General features: G+C 42.3%; 2 protein-coding genes across 10 annotated transcripts; one reads left to right on the top strand and one right to left on the bottom strand.

The window, feature by feature from the left end:
* Nucleotides 1-1,470: 1,470 nt before the first annotated feature.
* Nucleotides 1,471-10,832, bottom strand: cnot2 (CCR4-NOT transcription complex, subunit 2). Of its 9 annotated transcripts, none has more exons than XM_064989891.1 (15): nucleotides 10,746-10,832; nucleotides 9,536-9,658; nucleotides 9,086-9,158; nucleotides 8,639-8,786; nucleotides 8,219-8,404; nucleotides 7,989-8,068; nucleotides 6,353-6,478; nucleotides 5,834-5,958; nucleotides 5,457-5,574; nucleotides 4,166-4,322; nucleotides 3,979-4,040; nucleotides 3,853-3,902; nucleotides 3,628-3,728; nucleotides 3,203-3,353; nucleotides 1,471-2,872 (listed from the first exon to the last, which is right to left on the bottom strand). In XM_064989891.1, exons 2-15 carry the CDS (start codon nucleotides 9,644-9,646, stop codon nucleotides 2,786-2,788), a joined length of 1,575 nt encoding a protein of 524 aa, XP_064845963.1. In that variant the 5' UTR covers nucleotides 9,647-9,658; nucleotides 10,746-10,832; the 3' UTR covers nucleotides 1,471-2,785. The 9 variants fall into 9 exon arrangements, with proteins under 9 accessions (XP_064845963.1, XP_064845955.1, XP_064845957.1 ...); XM_064989883.1 differs by having other exon boundaries at nucleotides 5,834-5,991; nucleotides 6,353-6,499; nucleotides 9,479-9,658; nucleotides 10,746-10,807; XM_064989885.1 differs by having other exon boundaries at nucleotides 3,209-3,353; nucleotides 5,834-5,991; nucleotides 6,353-6,499; nucleotides 9,479-9,658; nucleotides 10,746-10,807.
* Nucleotides 10,833-21,758: 10,926 nt separating this feature from the next.
* Nucleotides 21,759-24,033, top strand: lrrc10 (leucine rich repeat containing 10). The gene has a single exon (XM_064989881.1). The coding sequence runs from the start codon at nucleotides 22,243-22,245 to the stop codon at nucleotides 23,095-23,097; it is 855 nt and encodes a 284-aa protein (XP_064845953.1). The 5' UTR covers nucleotides 21,759-22,242; the 3' UTR covers nucleotides 23,098-24,033.
* The last annotated feature ends 718 nt before the right edge of the window (nucleotides 24,034-24,751 follow it).

Here is a 24,751-nt window from a genome sequence, read left to right as displayed (position 1 = left end):
TCTTTTGACCAATCAGACCAACGCTGAAAAAGATCTGGTGTTAAAAGATCTAATGTGATTGGTCAAGAAAACAACATTTGGCGGAGAGAAAAAAAAGCAGAATTCTACTGCCTGTGTAAACGCAGCCATTGCGAGTGACAGGGTTGGGGTCAGTAAGGACTTTTGGGGAGAACTTTGACCCTAATCGTAACTGTAAAAGAGAGAAGTAGGTTAATGGATTGGTTTGATACCCATTTTGGTTCATTTCAGCCATCAGCTTGGCATCCTAATTCCGATGTCTTGTTTATGTTGATTAACCTGTAGTAAATCCAAGGCATTTGTGTTTAATAACCATGATTAGTGTATTGTATACTTACAGATACAATGTCATGGTAATAAAAGAGATTTCTAAAGAAATGCATTGTGTGTTTACTAATCTCTCACGAACACACTGCATCTGACCAAATTATACAAGATTTTAGTTCTGGGTTAACTGAGGTTGTGTTTACTTGTATAATTCCTCATTAGGCACTAATCACAAACCAATTATGACTTAAAGAAATATCCTCTATTTTGTGATTATCACACCTCTGTTCAAGAATGATCTATTATCAGCCTAGACCTGTATTAGTTCTACCTATTCAGACCCAACTCCTTCCTTCCACACCACATCAGCAGGTCAGTAATACACTGGTTATATACAGATCATACAGATTCAACTCAGAGGACCATTGGAAGTTGTAAATTGTTTCGTATACACTGAGTGGACAAAACATTAGGAACACTTTCCATGACAGGCTGACCAGGTGAATCCGGGTGAAAGCTATGATCTTGGCAGTCTAATGGTTAGAACATTGGGCCAGTAGCTCCAAGGTTGCTGGTTTGTATCGCTGAGCTGTCGATGTGCCCTTGAGCAAGGCAGTTAACCCTAATTTCTCCTGTAAGGCGCTCTGGATAAGACCATCTGCTAAATGATGTAAATGTTAATGTCACTTGTTAAAACTACTTCAATCAGTGTAGATGAAGGGGAGGAGACAGGATAAATCAGGATTGTTAAGCCTTTAGACGTGGACTGTGTGTGCCACTCAGAGGGTGAATGGGCAAAACAAAATATTTGAGTGCCTTTGAATGGGGTATGTGCCAGGCACACAGGTTTGAGTGTCAAAAACTGCATCGCTGCTGGGTTGTTCACGCTCAACAGTTTGCCGTGTGTATCAAGAATGGTCCAGCACCCAAAGGACTTCCAGCCAACTTGACACAACTGTGGGACGCATTGGATATGGGCCAGCTTCCCTGTGGAATGCTTTCGACACCTTGCAGAATCCATGCCTCAACAAATTGAGACTATTCTGAGGGCAAATGGGGGGGTGCAACTCAATATTAGAAAGGTGTTCTTAATGTGCTGTACACTCAGTGTAAATTCAGTGTCAAATGTGTTTGGTTCTCATTAAGAATGCCCTCCCTCTTCCCTCAGAAACCAGACAACAGTAGTTCAGGAAAGCCTTTTTTGCTTTATTAAAAAGAAGCTTTGAACGTCAGAAAATACAAGATTGGTCTGTATGATTTTTCCCCTTCAAATTATTATTCATTTTTCCTTTTCTTATGAAAGGCTGCTGTTTAAACAGCTTTGAGTGAAATGTGTCCGTCTGTCCTCTTGCTTTGGACTTTAGGGGTGGATGTCCTTGTTTTTCCTGAGAATCAGGCCTTTCCTTGTTTGTCTTTTTAATTTGTATTTCTTCGTTAAGTGCCCACAGTGCCGAGTATGATGCCCTGTCCAGCAGATCCAGAAATGTCCTGTTTTATCTACATATTGTACTCCATGCTGACCTCCTAAAGATGAGGTACAAGGCAGGGCAATTTTTGTCCTCCAAAATAGATGCCATATATATATATGTATACACATACATATATATACACATTCATACATATATATCTTTATTCATGTGATGTTCAAAATGTTTTTTGTTTTTTTTAAATGTACACGTTTACAAAATCGTAACAAAGACTGGAAAGTGTTTTGCTCGCTCTGGAACAATGAAGCTGGGCAGGTAATCTAACAACACTTCACTAAAACGGTCTCTGATTTGTATATTGAAGCCAGACAGAAAATACCAGTCAAAAGGAAGGAAAGAAAGGGATGTGGGGCCAGTGGAGAAGAAAAGAGGGAATGTACAAGAGGAGAGATGGAGAGAAAGAAGTGGAGAGACATTTGTAGACAGGCTACTTATCTATCCAAAACAAAATATGAGGGAGTGTTTTCACATTAAAAAAAAAGCACAAACAATCTTTGTGTTCTTTTATTACTAAATAATGCAACAATGAACATTGCACTTCTTTCGCCCTTTCGTTCTCACGTGTGGGATGGTACTTGTTGGCTTAGCCTTCCCCACCTTTCTCTGTTCTTAACACTTGGGGGGTGGGGGGGGGGGGGGAGATGAGGCATAACCCTTGTTCTGTCACTGTAAAGTGTGTCGGTATTGTCCGTTTTCCTACCTTGGACCAAACAGGCTTCTGATTCAGAGACGTAAACAAAACACAGACCCTGGTCAAAAACAAAACAAAAACAATGAAACGAAAGGAATAAAAACAGAACAAGTGGAGGTGTTTGGGCAGCACATAATTTGGGAAAGGCAGGGCTCAATTTTCCCCACCCTTACGCGGTGGTGAGCGCCTTCTCTGAAGTCATTTTAGCCAGATCCTCAAGGAATAAAAACCAGGATTGACGCCTGGGCCGCAGCGCACCATCCTCTTCAGGCTGGGAGGAAGGTATGCAGGGACAGCGGTCCCCCTGGGACTGTACTAGGCCTCAGAAGGCCTGCTGAGCTGGGTTGTAGTTGAAGGTAGATGGGACGTGGGGCCTCTCTTCTAGCTTTTCGTACTCCAGGTGGAACTCCTGGAGGGATAGAGAACACATAATCAGCAATGGAGACGGAGGATTCCTGTTGAGTTTATATTGCCTGAGTGAGAATACTGATCATCAATATCAAGAGGTGAAAACTCAAGAGTGACAGACATCACCAGTAAAAGAGATACAAAAAGTCTATCTTGAACCAACATTAAACACGCACAAGTTCCTAAAAAAAAAAACTACGATGTCAAGCACATAACTCCATCCAAGGAGATTCACAACTCAAAACATACATGTAAATCTGAATAGCACACACAGCACTTTCTCTTCATGTTAAGTGTATTGATTGAGGGTAGCAGATACTAAAGCCAATACCTTTACCTTGGCTACCTTCCTCCAGTTAAGACAATCAAAGAAGTAATAGGTCCCCCTCTCATAGGTGTTGGTCTTTAGTGTGGGCTCCATGCCCGGCGCCCGCGTGATCCACACCCGCTCCTCTTTGTGGTACCGCCAATCCCGGTTAAAGCTGCACCAACACGAGACAGGCAGGAGAGAGAGATGCCATTAATGCACAGTGAGTCAGTAAAGAAAAAGGCACAAATAACTCCTTGATAACAACACATAGAAACTATGAACAACTACTGAAAGAAACCGATAAGGTGATCCTGGGAATTAAGGTGTGCTAATGAATCCTAGTCTTATTTAGATAAAATTCATGTTCAAAGACACCTCTCTCAAAGACACCTCTCTCAAGGGTGCCTACGTGAAAGTGCCTTCAGTAGTGATAGTACAGCACTTACAGCTCTACTGCTGCCAGGAGCTGTAGCAGGTCTCCTCCGTTCATGTAGTACAGATAGAACAGCAGGTCTTCACCGTACCGCGCCAGTTTAATAGCTGCCAGCTGAGGAAGAGGAGAGATGGCTTTATCAACACCATCATTTGGTTTATCCAATTATGACATTGTGCTTTCTTCCAGATTATAAAATCAATACCACTTGAAAGGGGATTACTGATTTATCACTTACCTTGTCCCTTATGTGGATGTTGGTTAAGTACTCAGAGGGGACGTGGAAGTCTGAAAGATAGGAGGCACCAGGGTCACCAACTGGCTTAGTGTGGGGTATGTGTGTGTGGTCAGGGTAATGTCTTACCAATGTCTTGAGGTCGACACGGTGCTGATGCCCAGGGGGAGGCAAACTTGGGGTACAGGTTTCTGTCAGGAGAAGAGGTGACACGTTACTATCAACAGACTTAAGATGAATAAAAACATCTAACAAAACATTGATTTTGACTTCTGTAGCCATTCAACTTAATGTTCAGACAGAGCAACCATCTTACTCTGGAGAGTTGAGGTTGAGTCCAAGCGTTGTGAGGTCACTCCCCAGTGCCAAGTGCACCATGCCCGGGTCCGTCTCCGCTGCTCGGATAAACGTCAGCAAGCCAATCATCCCAAACTGGTCCGTCACCATTCCCCCGGGAATGTTCGTCACCCGCCCTACAGATGTGGGAAAATCTACAGTTTATTTATTTTATTTTTATTTCACCTTTATTTAACCAGGTAGGCTAGTTGAGAACAAGTTCTCATTTGCAACTGCGACCTGGCCAAGATAAAGCTTAGCAGTGTGAGCAGACAACACAGAGTTACACATGGAGTAAACAATTAACAAGTCAATAACACAGTACAAAAAAGGCGAGTCTATATACATTGTGTGCAAAAGGCATGAGGAGGTAGGCGAATAATTACAACCTTGCAGATTAGCACTGGAGTGATAAATGATCAGATGGTCATGTACAGGTAGAGATACTGGTGTGCAAAAGAGCAGAAAAGTAAATAAATAAAAACAGTGTGGGGATGAGGTAGGTGAAAATGGGTGGGTTATTTACCAATAGACTATGTACAGCTGCAGCGATCGGTTAGCTGCTCAGATAGCACATGTTTGAAGTTGGTGAGGGAGATAAAAGTCTCCAACTTCAGGGATTTTTGCAATTCGTTCCAGTCACAGGCAGCAGAGTACTGCAACGAAAGGCGGCCAAATGAGGTGTTGGCTTTAGGGATGATCAGTGAGATACACCTGCTGGAGCGCGTGCTACGGATGGGTGTTGCCATCGTGACCAGTGAACTGAGATAAAGCGGAGCTTTACCTAGCATGGACTTGTAGATGACCTGGAGCCAGTGGGTCTGGCGACGAATATGTAGCGAGGGCCAGCCGACTAGAGCATACAAGTCGCAGTGGTGGGTGGTATAAGGTGCTTTAGTGACAAAACAGATGGCACTGTGATAAACTGCATCCAGTTTGCTGAGTAGAGTGTTGGAGGCAATTTTGTAGAAGACATCGCCGAAGTCGAGGATCGGTAGGATAGTCAGTTTTACTAGGGTAAGTTTGGCGGCGTGAGTGAAGGAGGCTTTGTTGCGGAATAGAAAGCCGACTCTTAATTTGATTTTCGATTGGAGATGTTTGATATGAGTCTGGAAGGAGAGTTTACAATGAGGGAAAATAATAACCAAGTAGAGCTTTCCCTACAGCTAATGCAAATGTGGACCATACCAACAGTCATGCAGGAACCATGTCAAAACCCACTGAGGTACCCAGGTTGAGACCGAGAAGTGTGATTGGTTGAGCGGGCTCACCGTCAGGTAACACCTGGATCCCTTTCTTCTGGCTGTTGTTCTGAGCTGAGCTCGTCTTGTCTCCGGGGAACTTAGGACCGTCTGCACTGGACGTGCTCTTGCCTGTAGAGTTTAGGTTCTGCACAAAGCAAAAAAGAAATGAATGAATAATCTATAAGCCACATGACATCATGGAACATTGCTTTGAATATAGGATGTCCACTCTACTAATTATATGGTGAAAGACTTGAATATGCAGTAGTTGTTGTTGCTCAACATAAGGAGGCCTTGTATGGTTGCCTGTCCATTTCAGCTTCATCCATGTTTGGCATGACACCGACCAATGAAAACAGACTGACAACCAGGCTAAAGGCAGCCTGTCTGTCTGTCTGACTCACTGTTTTGCTGTCATCGTTGCTCAACGTGGGGTCCTTGTAGTTGGGACCAGGCAGTGCAGGGAAGTCCTCGTTGTGGATGGAGAAATCCTGCGTCGGCTCGTTCGATGGCTTCGTCACCATGCCAACTGATGAGGTCATGAGATGAAGAGAAGAGGCTTCTTAAATAAATCACCACAATGAGAAAGAAGTTTAGCCTTGGGTTATATATACACACACCATTGGAGAAGGCCTTCTCCCTTTCTTCATAACAATTTGCCACAGTTTATATTTGAAGAGAGACTGAAGTGGGCTGAGTATTTACACTGAGAATGTGTCTAGCAGTGCTGACTGGCGCACAGTAATATGACGAGTCAGTGATGCTTTGACATGTGCATTGCCAAGTTCCCTTTGCATCCAAGCCAAGTGCATTACAATGAGCCCTTCTTTCTAGTGCACTACACTGAGCCCTTACAATGGGTAGCCCTCCTAGTCTAGTCCACTATTATAAACCCTTACTAGTGCACTATACAGAGTTCTTACCATAGGGGGCCCTTCCAGCTAGTGGGTTGAGTAGCGGTGTTGGGTTTGCGCTTCCTTCCCTCCGACTCCTGTCTGCTAATGCAGGGAAGTCAGACAGGTCGAGCCCCGTCACGTTTTCACTGCCGTCTGTGAGGGGCAGGTTAAAGACTTGTAAGAAAGTAAAATGGTGTTACTCTTCATGCTGACAGTGTCTTATAGTATGTGAATGAATAGGTAAAGTGGATGTTGTAAAAACTTGATGACATAAAGCCTACAGGTAAACTGGGCTGAATGTGATGCATCATTGGATGGCCAGACTGAGCATCAGATTAGAGGTTGACCGATAACAATCGGAAATCTGTATTTTTGGACACCGATTTGGCCAATGTTTTTTTTTTTTTTTTACACCTTTATTTAATCTTTATTTAACTAGGCAAGTCAGTTAAGAACACATTCTTATTTTCAATGACGGCCTAGGAACGGTGGGTTAACTGCCTTGTTCAGGGGCAGAACAATAGATTTTCACCTTGTCAGCTCGGGGGATTCAATCTTGCAACCTTACAGTTAACTAGTCCAACGCAATAACGACCTGCCTCTCTCTCGTTGCACTCCAAGGAGACTGCCTGTTACGCGAATGCAGTAAGCCAAGTTAAGTTGCTAGCTAGCATTAAACTTATCTTATAAAAAATAATCAATCATAATTACTAGTTAACTACACATGGTTGATGATATTACTAGATATTATCTAGCGTGTCCTGCGTTGCATATAATCTGACTAAGCATACAAGTATCTAAGTATCTAACTGAGCGGTAGTAGGCAGAAGCAGGCGCGTAAACATTCATTCAAACAGCACTTTCTTTGCATTTTGCCAGCAGCTCTTCGTTGTGCTTCAAGCTTTGCGCTGTTTATGACTTCAAGCCTATCAACTCCCGAGATGAGGCTGGTGTAACCGAAGTGAAATGGCTAGCTAGTTAGCGTGCGCTAATAGCGTTTCAAACATCACTTGCTCTGAGCCTGTGGTTGTTTACTTGCTCTGCATGGGTAACGCTGCTTTGAGGGTGGCTGTTGTCGTTGTGTTGCTGGTTCGAGCCAAGGTAGGGGCGAGGAGGGGGACAGAAGCTATACTGTTACACTGGCAATACTAAAGTGCCTATAAGAACATCCAATGGTCAAAGGTTAATGAAATACAAATGGTATAGAGGGAAATAGTCCTATAATTCCTATAATGACTCCAACCTAAAACTTTTTACCTGAGAATATTGAAGACTCATGTTAAAAGGAACCAACAGCTTTCATATGTTCTCATGTTCTGAGCAAGAAACTTAAACGTTAGCTTTCTTACATAGTACATATTGCACTTTTACTTTCTTCAACACTTTGTTTTTGCATTATTTAAACCAAATTGAACATGTTTCATTATTTATTTTAGGCTAAATTGATTTTATTGATGTATTATATTAAGTTAAAATAAGTGTTCCTTCAGTATTGTTGTAATTGTCATTATCACGAATAAATTAAGTAAAAAAAAAAAAATTGGCCGATTAATCAGTATCGGCTTTTTTAGTCCTACAAATAATCGATATTGGCGTTGAAAAATCATAATCGGTCGACCTCTACATCAGATAGCTGGTTATTTTGAAGAGACACACAACTAACCTGTGCCATTGAAGATGTTGCTTGATAACGAGTTGTTCATCCCAAACGCCTGGTTCCGGTTCATCCCGAATCCCGACATGCTACAAAAATACAGAGGAGAATTTTAGCCTCCAATTGGATCACCTTCATATTCAATCATCACGAAAAACGATTGATGATTTAGACATTTAAACAGAGTTGAGAACAGCAGATCTTTCAGTTGTATTGCCAGCCAGACTGTGTGACTGTACCTGTTGATGGTGAAGGGCTGCCGTGCAGGCTGCTGTTTGGGCATACAGATAATGCTGGGGGGGCTGCGGTTGGGGCTGCCCAGCCCTGAGCTGCCCATGCTGTTGGTCCTGCCGCCGCCCATCCCGATGCCCTGGCCCACCTGGGAGTGGTTCAGCATGTTCCTCGAGTTCATCGGCAGGATCCCCCTGTGGAGGAGACATCACGGGTTAGAGTTAGACTAATGGGTGAACAGTATGGCTTGATATGAAGCCAGGTGATTATTTTTTACTAATAATGTCCTGTCCTGCTCTGGAACTACTGAACTGAACAGCTAACTAACTAACAGCAGAATAATGATTCCATGGCATTTAAACACATTGACTTATGTGGTCTCTCGGTCTCAAGAATCTCTTTCTCCAGCATCTCCATCTTACACACACCTGCTTGGCGAGGGTGGGGTATGGAGGGACATGGTGGGTACCCCAGTGGTGGGGGTGATATGGCTCGGTAGCGGAGTGCCTTGCGTTAAGCTGCGGTTTAACTGAGGCGTGTTGTTGCCCATGCCCCTTATCGAGAAGCCTAGTGCACCTGCAACAGGAGAAATAGAAACAGTCAACATGGGACTCTTATCAAATTCCAAAGTGACCAAAATATTAGATATTTCTCATAGCGATATTTTGAGATTAACTAGAAGTGTTGAAGTCTGTTTTGAATTGGCTATATTTAAATCGGGTACATTTACAGGGTAATTATTCTAAATTGATCAAATAGCTCCAGGTATGACTTGACTACAAAATTGTTATAGACCAAAATGTATTACAGCCTTAGTAGAAAAGACCCTGAAAACCACAGACAGAAATGTAAATGAACAGATGCAGCCAGCTTACTCTGTGGGCCATATAAACTGGCCCCAAGCTGGGATAGTTGACCTGATGACGACGGTGAGGGAGACGAGAGCATCTAGGAGGACAAGGTGAGAGATAAACCACAAAGTGAGAGGGAAGGACTGGAAACAAGAATACCAACAGATGACAATACCTTTATCAATAACACATAATCGCACATTAGGGCAGTTCGTATATCATTATTTACAAATCACATTACATTGGAATTACACTGTAATTGGGGTATTCAATTTAAAGGATAATAATAATAACAACATCAATGCCAAGACAAGTTATAGTCATATAGGATGATGGAGTAGCCTAAATTTCCCTAAATATGAACAATAACCATAAACAGATTTACATTATAGAAGGACGTGAAAACAATTTACTTACTTCAAGTTCAAAGGGAGCTGTAGTAGGGATGTGCGATCGAGCAGACAGAGCACTTACGTCTTTGTCCGACCGATGTGGGTACATGGACGGCTGGCTGTAGTACATGTTCTCATCAGGGTAGTCACTTTCCACCCCCTCTACAAACTTCTTTCTCGTAGCACTGAACATGCCGTTTGTCACCTGCAGAGAGTGGAAAGAAGGAACAGGTTTAAATATCTCAATTCCTCAACAGTCCATAGAAATTGAGACTGTCGACCAGCATGTCTGGATCCACTGCCCACACTGTTCATATCCGATTTAAAAAACGATCATGGTCAGGACATGAGAGAAACACACAAGCCACGCAGTAGTGTTGGTCCTATGACTATGGTTTACTACACATTCAGTTTCAACTGGTCCGACATCACATCTCACGACCAGACCACACGCCCACACCTTGCGCAATGTGTGCATACCAATGCTTGACTTGGAATTAAATAGGTTCCAGTACTCATTTTGGGGGCCGGTACTGTTTAAATTTAGGCGCAGGAGCTCCACAATAGTTGAGAGGTAATGTACTACAGTCTAAGACGAACAGGAGCTCAAGCAGTAGACAATCTGATGTGCTGGTTACTCAGCTCCACTGAGCTCTTGCCCAAGTCAAGTACTGGTGCATACAGTGTGCCTTACAAAACTAATTTACAATCGCGTTTATAGTGTTGTTGATTTTCCACTCACTGTTATCATGCTGGTGTGTGAAAATGCATTGGTCAACATACAAAAACGGTGTCCTTCCCTGCAGCGTTGCCTCAGAACAATTCAACAAGCTTCTGCTCAGGTGACACTATAAGGTTCAGTTATTATTCTCTACACCAAACTTTCCGTAAAGCATTTTGTGGCTAACGTTAACTAACAATACAGCGCGAGTCTGATTAGTTATAATAACAGTTAGTTCAACAACAAGCATCACTAGACTAACGTTAGCTAGCTAAATCCCTCCAATTCAACAACCCTTGTCAGGCAGTCTGCTTGCCTATAGGTAGCGATGTGCAGGTTGGGCCTGTTGTTTCTCCTATCCAGTTCCCAGTACCTTTCGGTCTCAATTTACGCTAGGAGCCACAGACAAAAACAGAGCGCAGAAGACTTTTCGAATTCAAATCTGCCAACCCGGTCCAAAACACACCAAACCGAATGACAAGGACAAAAAAGATTAATGTGTTGTGATGTGACGATTCGAGTCGGACCAAATGGGTTTATATTTGAGGGGAAAATACTGTAAAAACCTCACCGCATTAATTTCCCTTCTCCTCGTAGCTAGATCCAAGATGGCTGTGTATTCAGTATTCCACAATCGAGAATCCTGGGTGAATAGCCTTTGCCCTCTGACCTCTCCACAACCTCCTAACCATTTCCGCACACAAATTTTGAACGTTCTACTTCTGTGGGTACAAAGTGACTAATACACTACAGGATGAATTTGAATTGACTGCAGTATTATTTTTCTAGTTACATATATTGTTTGATGAACTCACTATCGGTAGAAAATTATCAGTGTATCAACAAACTCAGTAGGTAAACAAATACAAAAATGATAATACGCCACTCTCATTTATATTATTTTCAAAACATAGAGGCAATGAACCCAGGCATAAGTGATATGACATCACGGTAGTAGCCTATACATCAGGGATCATCAACTAGATTCAGCCGCGGGACGATTTATTCTTGAGTGGATGATCAGGGGGCTAGTGGTGCACGACTCCACGATTTTTGGAATCGACTCCTGTGGATGGAGTTGAAATGAATCGATTCTTACTCAAAACGCGCTGAAACGGATGCGAACACACGTACATACAACCTCATTATTGCGGAGTCCTACGAGGAAAACAACATTTGCGTTCCAGAGGACTGACATGAGCATGATGCTGCCCAGTTGCTCATCAATTTAGTCTATAAAATGCCTGTTTTGTTTGAATACAGAAGGTGATGTGTAGGAACTCCACTATTTCATTGATATTTCTGCTGTGTGCAGCCTTGACCGATCCCATGGGATGATGTGTTGCACTCTACGATGATAAGCCTTTCTTTGCCATATTATAGCCCTATTCCGACGTGTATTACTAATGAGGTTGGTTTTGTAATTATTATCCAAGTATGTGCATTATTTATTCCAGAGGACGATTCACACAGGATTCGTTTTTTCAAAACTGTAATTCAATGTATATTCACTACCATTCAAAACTTTGGGGTCACTTAGAAATGTCCTTGTTTTCCATGAAAACATACATAAAATGAATAGGAAATATGGTCAAGATGTTGACAAGGTTATAAATAATGATTTTTAATTGAAATAATAATTGTGTCCTTCAAACTTTGCTTTCATCAAAGAATCCTCCATTTGCAGCAATTACAGCCTTGCAGACCTTTGGCATTCCAGTTGTCAGTTTGTTGAGGTAATCTGAAGAGATTTCACCCCATGCTTCCTGAAGCACCTCCCACAAATTGGATTGGCTTTATGGTCACTTCTTATGTACCATATGGTCAAGCTGCTCCCACAACAGCTCAATAGGGTTGAGATCCGGTGACTGTGCTGGCCACTTCATTAGAGACAGAATACCAGCGGACTGCTTCTTCCCTAAATAGCTATTGCATAGTATGGAGCTGTGCTGTGGGTCATTGTCCTGTTGTAGGAGGAAATTGGCTCCAATTAAGCACCGTCCACAGGGTATGTCATGGCGTTGCAAAATAGAGTGATAGCGTTTTGTCTTCAAGATTCCTTCTACCCTGTACAAATCTCCCACTTAACCACAATCAAAGCACCCCAAAACAATCACATTGCCTCCACCATGCTTGACAGATGGCGTAAAACCCTCCTCCAGCATTTTTTCATTTTTCTGCATCTCACGAATGTTCTTCTTTGTGATCCGAACACCTCAAACATAGATTTGTCTGTCCATAACACTTTTTTCCAATCTTCCTCTGTCTGATGCCTGTGTTGTTTTGCCCATCTTAAACTGTTATTTTTATTGGCCAGTCTGAGATATGGATTTTTCTTTGCAACTCTTTCTAGGCCAGCATCCCGGAGTCGCCTCTTTACTGTTGATGTTGAGGCTGGTGTTTACGGGTACTATTTCATGACGCTGCCAGTTGAGGACTTGTGAGGCATCTGTTTCTCAAACTAGACACTCTAATGTACTTATGTACCTGAAAGAGGTTCAATTGAAGGAGATTGATGCCGACGTAGAACTCCTGATTGGCGTAAATGCTCAAAAGGCAATGGAACCCTGGCAAATCATAAATAGCCAAGGCAACGGACCGTATGCAGTGAAAATCCTCTTTGGATGGGTGATGAATGGGCCTCAACAATTGTACCATGGCAGAAGAATCTTGGCGTCCTACGATGATGGTCAATCGTATCTCAATGGCCGACCTGGGGGTTCTGCTTGTAAATCAGTACAACCATGACTTCCCTGAGAGAGGGTATGAAGAGAAAAGTGAGATGTCAGCTGAGGATCGTAACTTTATGGAGATAGTATCAAGCTCCATAACCCTCAAAGACCGTCATTACTACTTACCGTTGCCCTTTCACAACAAAGATGTAGTCCTGCCAAACAATCATGACATGCAGAGCAGATCAGCGGGCTCTAAATATTATCAGGAAGTTCAAGAAGGACGAAGGTTACGCTGCAGAGTACAAAGGCTTCATGGAAGATGATAACAAAAGGTTACGACGAGAAGGTACCACAAGAACAGCTCCTCAGAGAGAAAGGCAAGGTATGGTACATACCACAGGAACAATACGAGTGGTGTTTGACTGTTCATCATCCAATAAAGGCACATCTCTCAACAGTAAACTCCAAGACCCTGATCTGAAAAACACGCTTATAGGAGTTTTGCCTTGATTTCGGCAAGAGCACATTGCCATGATGGCAGACATCGAAGGAATGTTCCATCAAGTACGTCCATGAAGATGACTTAGACTTCCTGCGATTCCTATGGTGGCCGGACAGTGATACTAGCAAAAGACTACAAAAGAGTACAGAATGAGGGTACATCTTTTCGGTGCTATATCCTCTCCAAGTTGTGCAAACTTTGCATTGTGAAAAACTGCAGAAGACAACTGTGAGAGGTACGACGAAGATGTGATTCAAACAGTCAAGTCCAACTTCTATGTTGATGACTTCCTCAAGTCAGTGGCCACAGAAGGACAAGCCATAGCTCTCACAAAAAACCTCAGGGATATGTGTTCTCAGGGTGGGTTCACATTGACCAAGTGGGTCAGCAACAGCCGCACTGTGCTGGCTTCTATCCTTGATGAGGCAGATAAAAGGCAGATAAAAGAACTGGACCTGGACAGAGAAAAGCTGCCTGCTGAAAGAGCACATGGAATCCGATGGAACATTGAAAGTGATGTGTTTATCTTCCAAGTCACTTCCAAGAAGAGGTATTCTCTCAACTGTCCGCTCTGTTTATGATCCATTAGGTTTCCTGTCCCCACTTGTATTAAAGGCAAAGCAAATTCTTCAAGCACTCTGCAAGCTAAAGTGTGGATGGGACGAAGTCATCCCCGAAGAACACTCTGTTTCATGGAAGAGATGGCTCTCAGAGCTGGACCAGCTGTCCAGATTCCAGATTGATAGGTGTATGATGCTTGAGAACTTTGGTCAAGACCTCACAGCTGCATCACTTCGGTGATGCAAGTGAACAAGGTTATGGCACGGCAAGCTACCTTAGGTTTACAAACGGTATGGAAAAGGTCCACATTGCATTCATACTGGGGAAATCAAGGGTGACTCCACTCAAGCAGATGATGATCCCCAGACTGGAACTTGCCACAGCAACATTGGCAGTGTGAGTGGACAGGATGTTAAGGTTGGAGCTCCAGATTGAACTTGAGAAGTCAACTTTCTGGACAGATAGCCAGTCTGTGCTAAAATACCTCCACACCGATACCAAGAGATTCAATAGGGTTGCTATGATCTGTGACCTATCAAAAGCAAAACAGTGGAGGTGTAACATGCGTTGTTTGAAGGAGACAAAGGCGCAGAGTAATTTGTGGTCATCATATTTATTTAAATGAGAACCAGCAACAAATTAACAAAGTGAAACCAAAACGACCGTACCGTTCCGTAGGCTACAAGAGCTGTACAAAAACAAGATCCCACAACATAGGTGGGAAAAAGACTACCTAAGTATGATTCCCAATCAGAGACAACGATAGACAGCTTCCTCTGATTGGGAACCACACTCGGCCAAACACAAAGAAATACAAAACATAGAACGCCCACCCCACATCACACCCTTACCTCACCAAATAGAGAAATAAAATGTCTCTCTAAGGTCAGGGCGTGACAGGAGGTATTTGAACTCCAAACACAACCCAGCCAATGATGCCTTGAGGATTACATGTTGAAACTTTCCTGAACTCAAAGAGACAAGAATTCCTGGAGAAAGTCCCTGAGGAGTTTGGCTCCATCCCTCCGGATGATCCAGAGGTGAGAAAAGACATCATCGTAAACAGTACAAGTGTGGAAGAAAAGAGTCCGACCAGCAAACTGATTGAGTACTATTCAACATGGAACAGCTGGAAGAAAGCAGTTGCCTGGATGCTGAAACTGAAGAGACTTCTTCTACAGTTAAGACAGAAAAGGAAAATGCTCACAAAAACTGATCCAGAATCAGATCAGAGTTTAACAAAATCACTGAAGGAACAAATTGACAAGTTCAAACTGACGTTTGGAAAAGAAAGTTTGTCTGTAAATTAGAACTTGTTCTCAACTAGACTACCTGGTTAAATAAAGGTGAAATAAAATTAAAATGAAATAAAAATCTTCCACTTATGCAGGAGCTGAACAAGTGGAACAAAACTAAGAGAAACTTCAGTCCTGGTGACCTTGTTGTCATCGTCGATGACACTGCCCCAAGGAACTCTTGGCTAATGGGGCATGTGGTGGAGGCTTTGCCAGGGGCCAAAGGTCTTGTCCGGAGCGTCATGGTTATGATCAAGACAAATATCTTACAGAGACCTATCAATACACTCTGTCTGCTCCCTGAGGCGGCTGAGTGAGACACACACACACAAACATACACACACAGCTCCATCTTTGAATCACGTGCACCTCTGATTCATTGATGTCGTACTCTTACATTCTTTGATGTCGTAGCCATACATTTTTGGACGTCGAACTCTTGACATCTTTGGAACTCTTCAACTCAGACTGAGATCTATGGACTCTTTTCCTATATGAGACCTTGTATAATTTGTACAGTGCCTTGCGAAAGTATTCGGCCCCCTTGAACTTTGCGACCTTTTGCCACATTTCAGGCTTCAAACATAAAGATATAAAACTGTATTTTTTTGTGAAGAATCAACTTAAGTTAATACTTTGTAGCGCCAGCTTTTGCTGCGATTACAGCTGTAAGTCGCTTGGGGTATGTCTCTATCAGTTTTGCACATCGAGAGACTGAAATTTTTTCCCATTCCTCTTTGCAAAACAGCTCGATCTCAGTGAGGTTGGATGGAGAGCATTTGTGAACAGCAGTTTTCAGTTCTTTCCACAGATTCTCGATTGGATTCAGGTCTGGACTTTGACTTGGCCATTCTAACACCTGGATATGTTTATTTTTGAACCATTCCATTGTAGATTTTGCTTTATGTTTTGGATCATTGTCTTGTTGGAAGACAAATCTCCGTCCCAGTCTCAGGTCTTTTGCAGACTCCATCAGGTTTTCTTCCAGAATGGTCCTGTATTTGGCTCCATCCATCTTCCCATCAATTTTAACCATCTTCCCTGTCCCTGCTGAAGAAAAGCAGGCCCAAACCATGATGCTGCCACCACCATGTTTGACAGTGGGGATGGTGTGGTCAGGGTGATGAGCTGTGTTGCTTTTACGCCAAACATAACGTTTTGCATTGTTGCCAAAAAGTTCAATGTTGGTTTCATCTGACCAGAGCACCTTCTTCCACATGTTTGGTGTGTCTCCCAGGTGGCTTGTGGCAAACTTTAAACGACACTTTTTATGGATATCTTTAAGAAATGGCTTTCTTCTTGCCACTCTTCCATAAAGGCCAGATTTGTGCAATATACGACTGATTGTTGTCCTATGGACAGAGTCTCCCACCTCAGCTGTAGATCTCTGCAGTTCATCCAGAGTGATCATGGGCATCTTGGCTGCATCTCTGATCAGTCTTCTCCTTGTATGAGCTGAAAGTTTAGAGGGACGGCCAGGTCTTGGTAGATTTGCAGTGGTCTGATACTCCTTCCATTTCAATATTATCGCTTGCACAGTGCTCCTTGGGATGTTTAAAGCTTGGGAAATCTTTTTGTATCCAAATCCGGCTTTAAACTTCTTCACAATAGTATCTCGGACCTGCCTGGTGTGTTCCTTGTTCTTCATGATTCTCTCTGCGCTTTTAACGGACCTCTGAGACTATCACAGTGCAGGTGCATTTATACGGAGACTTGATTACACACAGGTGGATTATATTTATCATCATTAGTCATTTAGGTCAACATTGGATCATTCAGAGATCCTCACTGAACTTCTGGAGAGAGTTTGCTGCACTGAAAGTAAAGGGGCTGAATAATTTTGCGCGCCCAATTTTTCAGTTTTTGATTTGTTAAAAAAGTTTGAAATATCCACTTCATGATTGTGTCCCACTTGTTGTTGATTCTTCACAAAAAATACAGTTTTATATCTTTATGTTTGAAGCCTGAAATGTGGCAAAAGGTCGCAAAGTTCAAGGGGGCCGAATACTTTCGCAAGGCACTGTATATAGCTATGAACTGTAATAGTGCTCTGGTATAGAATGTTTTGTGTATTACGTTTGAATATTAAGTAATTGTTGTGCATTCAGAGCAGTTAACAATTAGGGGCCAGTATGTTAGAGACAATTTGGACATATTTGTATAAAAGACAGAACATACAGAGCTCCATGTAAGTTTGTGTAAATATATGAAATATTAATGCATATGATGAAATATTAGGTACGTACCTTTATGATTTATATATTGAGATATATTCATTTATTATTAGTGTAACTTAGTTTTTGCCCCCCCCCCTCTTGCCCATTCATTGTACTGTGGTAAGTGTGTTAGAATAAAGGCAGGAAGTTGGGCCTCCGGGGGGAGGAGACTATAGTCTTTTGACCATACAGACAGGTCATATTATGTATTTTCCATGTCAAGTAATCTATGCTTTAAATTGATTGGAGAATCAACTTTTTGTTGCACCACATCCCTGGATCTCATTGAGTGTTTTGGCCGTTTGGAAACCTTGAATGTGGACTGTATGCGTACGAAACAACCCCGCTTTCAGGCTAGGGCAGTGGCTATGATAAAGAGGAAAGGAAGCCACTACACCATTCTTTACTGAACTTGCGTGAGACATTGCAAATCAATAAATAGCTAAATACAGCATTGTGAAAGTCTACAGCCTACATCTTTGTCAGAAAAATTCTATGAGAAACCTATCATTAGCATCACTATATCCTGTTCCTTAATTGTTTGAAACCTGGACGTTTTACTTCAAATTATGAGGCATGTTTTACCTTGCCAAAATCCTACCATAAAAACCTGGTGGCAATTATTTTTTTATTAAGACTTACTAATATGTGTTTCCTGCTCTTTTTTAAAACTTGTTTTAATTGTCTAGCTGCCAAATCCATTATCCAAATTGTTATCCATATTAACAACCCATGATACTTGTTGTATCTTTAAATCTTTCCTCTTTCTAACTGATATTTCCATCTTTGTCCAAGAAACCACTTGCATGTGCCTTGCGCAATTTAGGGCTGTGTTTTCTGGAAATGGCATTTTGGAACGTTCATGTGTAACCTACTGCCATGCAGTACATTGCTGCCCCTACAATGTGAAGAAATAATATTTTATCAACATTTTAAGCTAAACATTCCGACCTGTTCCATCAGCCGTATTAATTGATATGGTGTATGCCTTCACTAAACTAATTTGATACGTATCAGTCGGGATTAAGAAGTTAGTATTTGCAATGCCCACTGAAAAATAAGTGGGTATACGGCGTATACCCTCCACTAAACCACTGGCTGTGAAATATGCCATAGTTTGTGTTCTCGAAGTAGACTGGCAAATAGTTTCCTCCGTTACAAAAATACTGATTCTTAGGAGTCAAGCTTGACATCCAGAAATCCGAGTCGAAGGGCAAGGAGTCGGGGAGTCTATTATTTTGGAGTCAACTCCCCACCATACATGGGACCAGAACATAATTACCAATCATTAGTAGATTGCAAATTGACTGCAAGAAGCCCAAACAGATAATACTTTACTAAACACAATCATATCAAACCTTGCTTACTTTTGGGGAACCCTGCTATACATGATATCATATTGCATCACCATATCATATTGATACAGTATGTCACTCACTAGCTACGAATCACCTTCACTCATGAATGTCAATAAGGATTCAAAAAGTATTACCTTATATCTATTCTATTTCTAACATTTGAAAGCATCTGCAAGGATTCTCCATAATTCCATTGTTCTATGTGTTATGCATAACACGTTGTATCATTTAATTTGTGCCATAGGCCTATCGGTTAACAGAGCAGGTTAGAGAGAAGTTGTCCTCTCCAATCTCTCTACAGTATTACATCCTATAGAGGGACCACCATATTTCCCACATTTTCTCCCTCATCAGTCGGTACCGTATTTCTAAGCCACCAGATGAAGAGTAATGTGCTGCCTAGAGAGGAGGGCTGGAGCTAAAAACAGTCCATCAGAGCACAGTCTGCCCCCCCCCAGGCCTGATAAGGGAAATTAAATTCCTGCCCTTTATCTGGAAAATAGCCCCTAATGAAGGTACAGGAGATAACGTAGGAAATTCACACTTCAGAGTGTACTAACGAGACAACAGATGATACCACCTTCCAGATTGCAGAGAATTACGTAACAGGGTTATGTAATTGAAAATGGCTCCCATGCACATGCTAGAGTAAGAACAGATTAAGTCACATAATGTGACCAAAAAACAAGCTTAAACTCACTCTACAGTGGAGGAGAGTGGGGTAAGTTGAGACAAAGGGGTAAGTTGAAGTCCCATTGTTTCTATTTATTTGTCATCTTCTATGGTATTATGGCGGTCAGCAAACAAATGTTAGAAGTGCATGCCACTACCTACTGGGTAGGTGTAAACTGATCAGCTTTAATGAATAAATAACAGGGGAAGAGGAAGGGTGAACAAAAACTTCACTCCTTCAATCTGAATTCAAATGTCTCTCAGATCCCTACACAGGTTCAGGAGCCTGAGAAGGGTTGAACCTCTTCATTCAGTATTCCCTGTCACGTTTCGGCCATGAAGTCCTGATGATCCCAAAATATTTTTGCCGCCTTCACAATGATTTCTAGTTTCTTTGATGGTTTTCTTTGTTTGTCCAGTGCAGTTTATCACTTGTGCGATAAACACAATAAAGTCTACCTTCTTCACTGTTAGTATCCCAGGATCCCTCTGATGAATGACATTCAGAATGGCATCCACTCTCATCTTATATCCACTTGCTCCTTCTGCTACTTGCACTGCCTCCACATAGGAGACCTGCTGGATAGCCCTGATCCTAGCTAGCTACTACAACCGCTTTAACCCTATCAGGGCAATCTGGAGCATGATTCCCATTACAATTACAGGACCGTGCTTCCTCAGACTCTTCAACAAAAACAAATACTTGCCACATGTCCAAACGTTTTACAATTATAACACTGAAGCAGCTTTTGTACATACTGTCTTCACTGAATATTTCACATTCCCAAATTTTATATGAGTCAGTAGAAAAACTTAATCAAACAACAGCCAAACTGATAGGCTTTCCAACTTCTTTCCGTCAATCATTGGTATTAAACGACGTGCATCTACCACTCCAGGTATGTTCTCCCTAATCCACAAAGCCTCAATGTACTACGAGACGTCAGAGATGACACCTTTATTCGGTGCCCTACTCTGAAAATCATAGCATTCCACATCATACATTAATAGTTTGTAGAGCCACAGCGCTCTCTTTCTGTTCTCTTGACAGGAAATCAACATACCGCTTCTGGTTACCCTGACCAAATCCACTTTCCCAATGTGTCCTTTACCATCTTTGAGACCACGAACGACCGGGTCACCTAAAAAAAACATCCTTGCTGGTGAAACGCACTCCAACAATATATTCATCTTCATTTCCAACTTTAGACCATTTATTTCCATTCTTCTTTCTCGCCATTGTCCACTTATCATTCTCATCAACTCCACTCGCACCAACAAAATCACACATTGTATCTGCTTCCACCATTACATGCATTTGTAGGCGGTTTAACTTACCCTGTCATGTGACTCAACTTACCCCATACCCGGGGTAAGTTGTAGCAAGAGACCACTTTTTTTGGATAAGCTATGTTTTCAAAACTGTAATGTTTACATGAATTCTGATTATGTCCAGGGAAATACAACATCCTAAAATATATGTAGATATCTTTGATAGAAAGAATACTATATTTCCCTTGACAGAGTGATGCTGAATGTAAAAAATGGCTCAACTTATCCCACTCTCCCCTATGCAGTCTGGCTGTGGACTGATTGCATCCCAATTTAATCTTCTTTAAAAGGAATTGAAACAGAAAGACTACATACAGTACACTTCCCAGAAGCTCAGTAACCCCAGCCACCAGCTGTGGCTAGGTGTCCATAGCCCTCACACACTCACAGCTCACACCAAGTCAACGTGTGAGCTAAGCAGACAGGACTCCATAACTTGGGGTTGACAAAGCCCAGGCCACTCTGGCATTTACATCCCCCTGATATGCCTCTTTACTTTTTTTGGAGGCTGTTACTTAATTTTCCACTCCATGCAGCAAACATTTCAAACCACCCGATGATTTAAAGCTTTTCCAGCTTGACCAAAACACTCTCTGGCTCTCTCACATGGCTGCTTGCAACACTGTGCCATAGTTCAGAAACATGACAGCCTCTGGTAACAGTCACAAATTCTGCACATTATTTAAGAGTGAAAGGCCACTTGTGTGGCGATGATAAAGACTTGGCTCCCAGGCTGTGGGAGGGCTTGTAGACGGATGGAATGTAGATGACCTCCCGTGCTCTTTGATCACTTAACACCTCTTATACACTTATCAACTGACTACATTCTGTTCTGCAGAACATAGACGCCCCCCCCCCTCTTGCTCTCTCACGTTATGCAGAGGGGGAAAGTCATTAAGCACAAATGGGGAGGAGTGAGCAGCTCGTCATTTGCTACTGCTTAAGAGCCTAGGCAAAGCTCAGAGCCACAGACAGAAAGAGAACGAGCCAACAGAGGTCTGTGCAAGGGTCTGGGAATATCGGCAACACCTTCATTAGGTGGGATACAACACTGACATACCACTATTTGGGGGAAAGCTGGCAAACATAATTTGGAAGTCTTATTGTGAGAAGGATCCCCTCAATCCACACGACTCTCTAAAGTAGGTGTTTTTATAGAGACCGTCAAGTATAATCTCCAGCTTTGTGGGGGTCACAACATGCATGGACTGGTAGTTTGACATTGGAATTGCCTTTCTGGGTTTCAGTCAAGTTGTAAGGGATTCAGTCATATTTCCAGTGTTATTCTTGTTGTTTTTTTGTAAAATGGCATCAGACTTGACAGCTTCTACTGCTAATCATGACAGTTAGAGAATGGACTTTTCTGGACATTCTTCCATGAGCTGCTCACTCCCCCCTCAGCTCTGCGGCTGAACCAGAGTGGGTGTAGGGCAGCATCAGGGGGACTCAGGCTGCTCATGATGGGGAACGTCATACGTGGCGCTGTGGCCTTCATCCCCTCCGAGCGCTGCCAGCGTTTCCTGGTGGGCGACCTGAAGGAGATGCCTCTCGATCGGACACTAGACCTGAGCAAACTGCAGCTGCGTCGTCTTCCTGTGGCTGCCTGCCTGTTCAATGAGCTGGTCAAGCTCTACCTAAGTGGCAACAACCTGAGCACCCTACCTGCAGACTTGCAGGGCCTGAGGAAGTTGCAACTCTTAGCTCTTGACTTCAACTGTTTCGAGGAGCTGCCTGCGGCTGTGTGTCAGCTACCTCAGCTTAACATCCTGTATCTGGGCAACAACCAGCTCTGGTGCCTCCCCCGGGAGCTGGGCGAGCTGAAAGAACTTAATACCCTGTGGTTGGAGACTAACTGTTTCACTCAGTTCCCCAGTGTGGTCTGCGACCTCCCCAACCTCAAGACGCTCCATCTGGGGTACAACCAGATAAGCAAACTGCCCATGGAGCTCGGTGGGTTAGAGGAGCTGAGGAGTATCTGGCTAGCCGGGAACCAGCTGTGTGAGTTCCCGCCAGTGTTGCTCGCCATGCACCTTCTGGCCGTGATCGATGTGGACCGCAACAAAATCCGCCGCTTTCCTGGTCTGTCCCACTTGCAGGGGTTGAAACTGGTAATCTACGACCACAACCCCTGTGTGAATGCACCTGTGGTCGGGGAGGGGGTCAGAAGGGTTGGACGCTGGGCAGACAGCTCGGATGATGAAGAGGATGGTGAGGATGGGTTGAAAGTGTGTGAGACTCTGACTGAGGTGAAGGAACTTGCCTCCGAGGGACAACTGGACTCACTACTTGAAAAGGGTTGTGGAAGCATCTGACCTTCAACCGTGGCTAAACTGGGGAACAGGATGCCAGTCAAGTGGAGCACTTACTGGAGAACGACCACTTACTGGAGAACGGCCAGCAGCCAGGCCTGATGGTGTTTTGTTCCAAATATGGTCAGGCCAATGATATGGACCTAAACACAGATGACAAATAATAAGCTGTTACGATTGGTTTCCATCATGATGAAACATGGACCTCACGAAGAGTGACAGGAGGAATCTGATATGAAGTTCTCTACTTTTACATCACTGTCTGCAGACTTGAAGGATTTTCTTTTGCTCGTATTCAGTTAATTTTACAGGTTATTTTCCAATTCAATTAATTTCTGGAGACATGAACCCCAGGGCACACCACGTCATTTCAACATGGAAATTGGGGTAATATTGTTGAGACGTTGATCAATGATATTTCAACCTTTAATCACCCACTCAAAATGACAGACAGAAGTTTGTTGTATTCCCAATGTGTTATCACTATGGTTTCAACCATCTGAAAGCACAACAAAATTCCAATAGAAAAACCATGTTTGATTTTTTTGTTTTGTTGTCATCTAAAATGTGTTATCACAGCACTTTAAACCATTTTAAAGCACAACAAAGTTAGAATGATAATACAATGTCAGATCTTTTGTATTTATACAACAATTTAATGTGTTATCACTGTGCTTCATCTAATAGCAGAACCAAATTACTTGGATTGCAGTTGAGATTACATTAAAAGTACATATTACAAGTGATCAATGCTGTTAGAGATTCTGCACAGATTATTTAAGCATTTGTGAAGAGCTCCACAGACCTGCGACCTTTGCATCTTGAACAAGCATGCTTTCTATGATTACAGAAGAAGACATTTATAGTTACATTAGCGTAACCTCAACATGCGGTCATGGATGTGTTAGTCATTTTAAGATTGAATAAATACTATTATATTAGTTTGTAAGTTAGCAAAAACTTTAAGCTATTTACTGTCTTACAAAAGTAATATTGAATTGTGTTTGGTTGACAACGCAACCAAATATCAACATTTAAAGGATATCTAATGCTTGCATAGTTTCATCTGAGCCACTGGCTAAATCATATGCTTAACATTTTATTTTTGGTTTAGTTGGAGATGTAAATCCAACATAATTTGTTAACTTGTCAACAAGTTAATAGGCTATTTGCTGTATTGCAAAAGTGATATTGAATTGTGTTTGGTTGTCAACGCAACCAAATATCAACATTTGAATGAGATTTACAGTGGGGCAAAAAAGTATTTAGTCAGCCACCAATTGTGCAAGTTCCCCCCCCCCCCCCTCCCTCACTGACGTGGTCTGACTTTAATTCCAGTCTGTCTACAAATTATTAATTGATATGTTGGATTAAAGTCTCAAAGAATAAACAAATTAAGTAATAGGAATACATTTAATAAAACTTTAAATGCACTTCAAATAAAGTTTGATTTAGTCCCATTCATTCATTTAGATTTTTGGTTAAGATGGAGACATGAATCCCACATATCAATGATTAATTTATACATTACATTTTAAATCAACCAAAGCTTGAAACTCTAGGCCTTTATGTATTGTCTATTTTTAGTTGAATCCTGAGTTGAATTGAAACAATAGCGGTTTATTACTTAGCCTGAATAGTATCATTGATGATATGA

This window comes from Oncorhynchus masou, chromosome 15 (genome assembly GCF_036934945.1).
Source record: "Oncorhynchus masou masou isolate Uvic2021 chromosome 15, UVic_Omas_1.1, whole genome shotgun sequence".
Classification (NCBI taxonomy): domain Eukaryota; kingdom Metazoa; phylum Chordata; class Actinopteri; order Salmoniformes; family Salmonidae; genus Oncorhynchus; species Oncorhynchus masou.
The sequence above is the reverse complement of the archived record's forward strand: the minus strand, read 5'-3'. Positions and strand labels throughout refer to the sequence as shown.

Coding starts and splice junctions, on each gene's coding strand:
- lrrc10 (XM_064989881.1), top strand. CDS start 22,243: ATGATGGGGAACGTCATACGTGGCGCTGTGGCCTTCATCCCCTCCGAG.
- cnot2 (XM_064989883.1), bottom strand. CDS start 9,646: ATGTTCAGTGCTACGAGAAAGAAGTTTGTAGAGGGGGTGGAAAGTGAC. Junction 4,323..5,456: donor GATCCAGGTGTTACCTGACG/GTGAGCCCGCTC, acceptor CCACATCTGTAG/GGCGGGTGACGAACATTCCC. Junction 3,729..3,852: donor ACATCCACATAAGGGACAAG/GTAAGTGATAAA, acceptor CCTCTTCCTCAG/CTGGCAGCTATTAAACTGGC.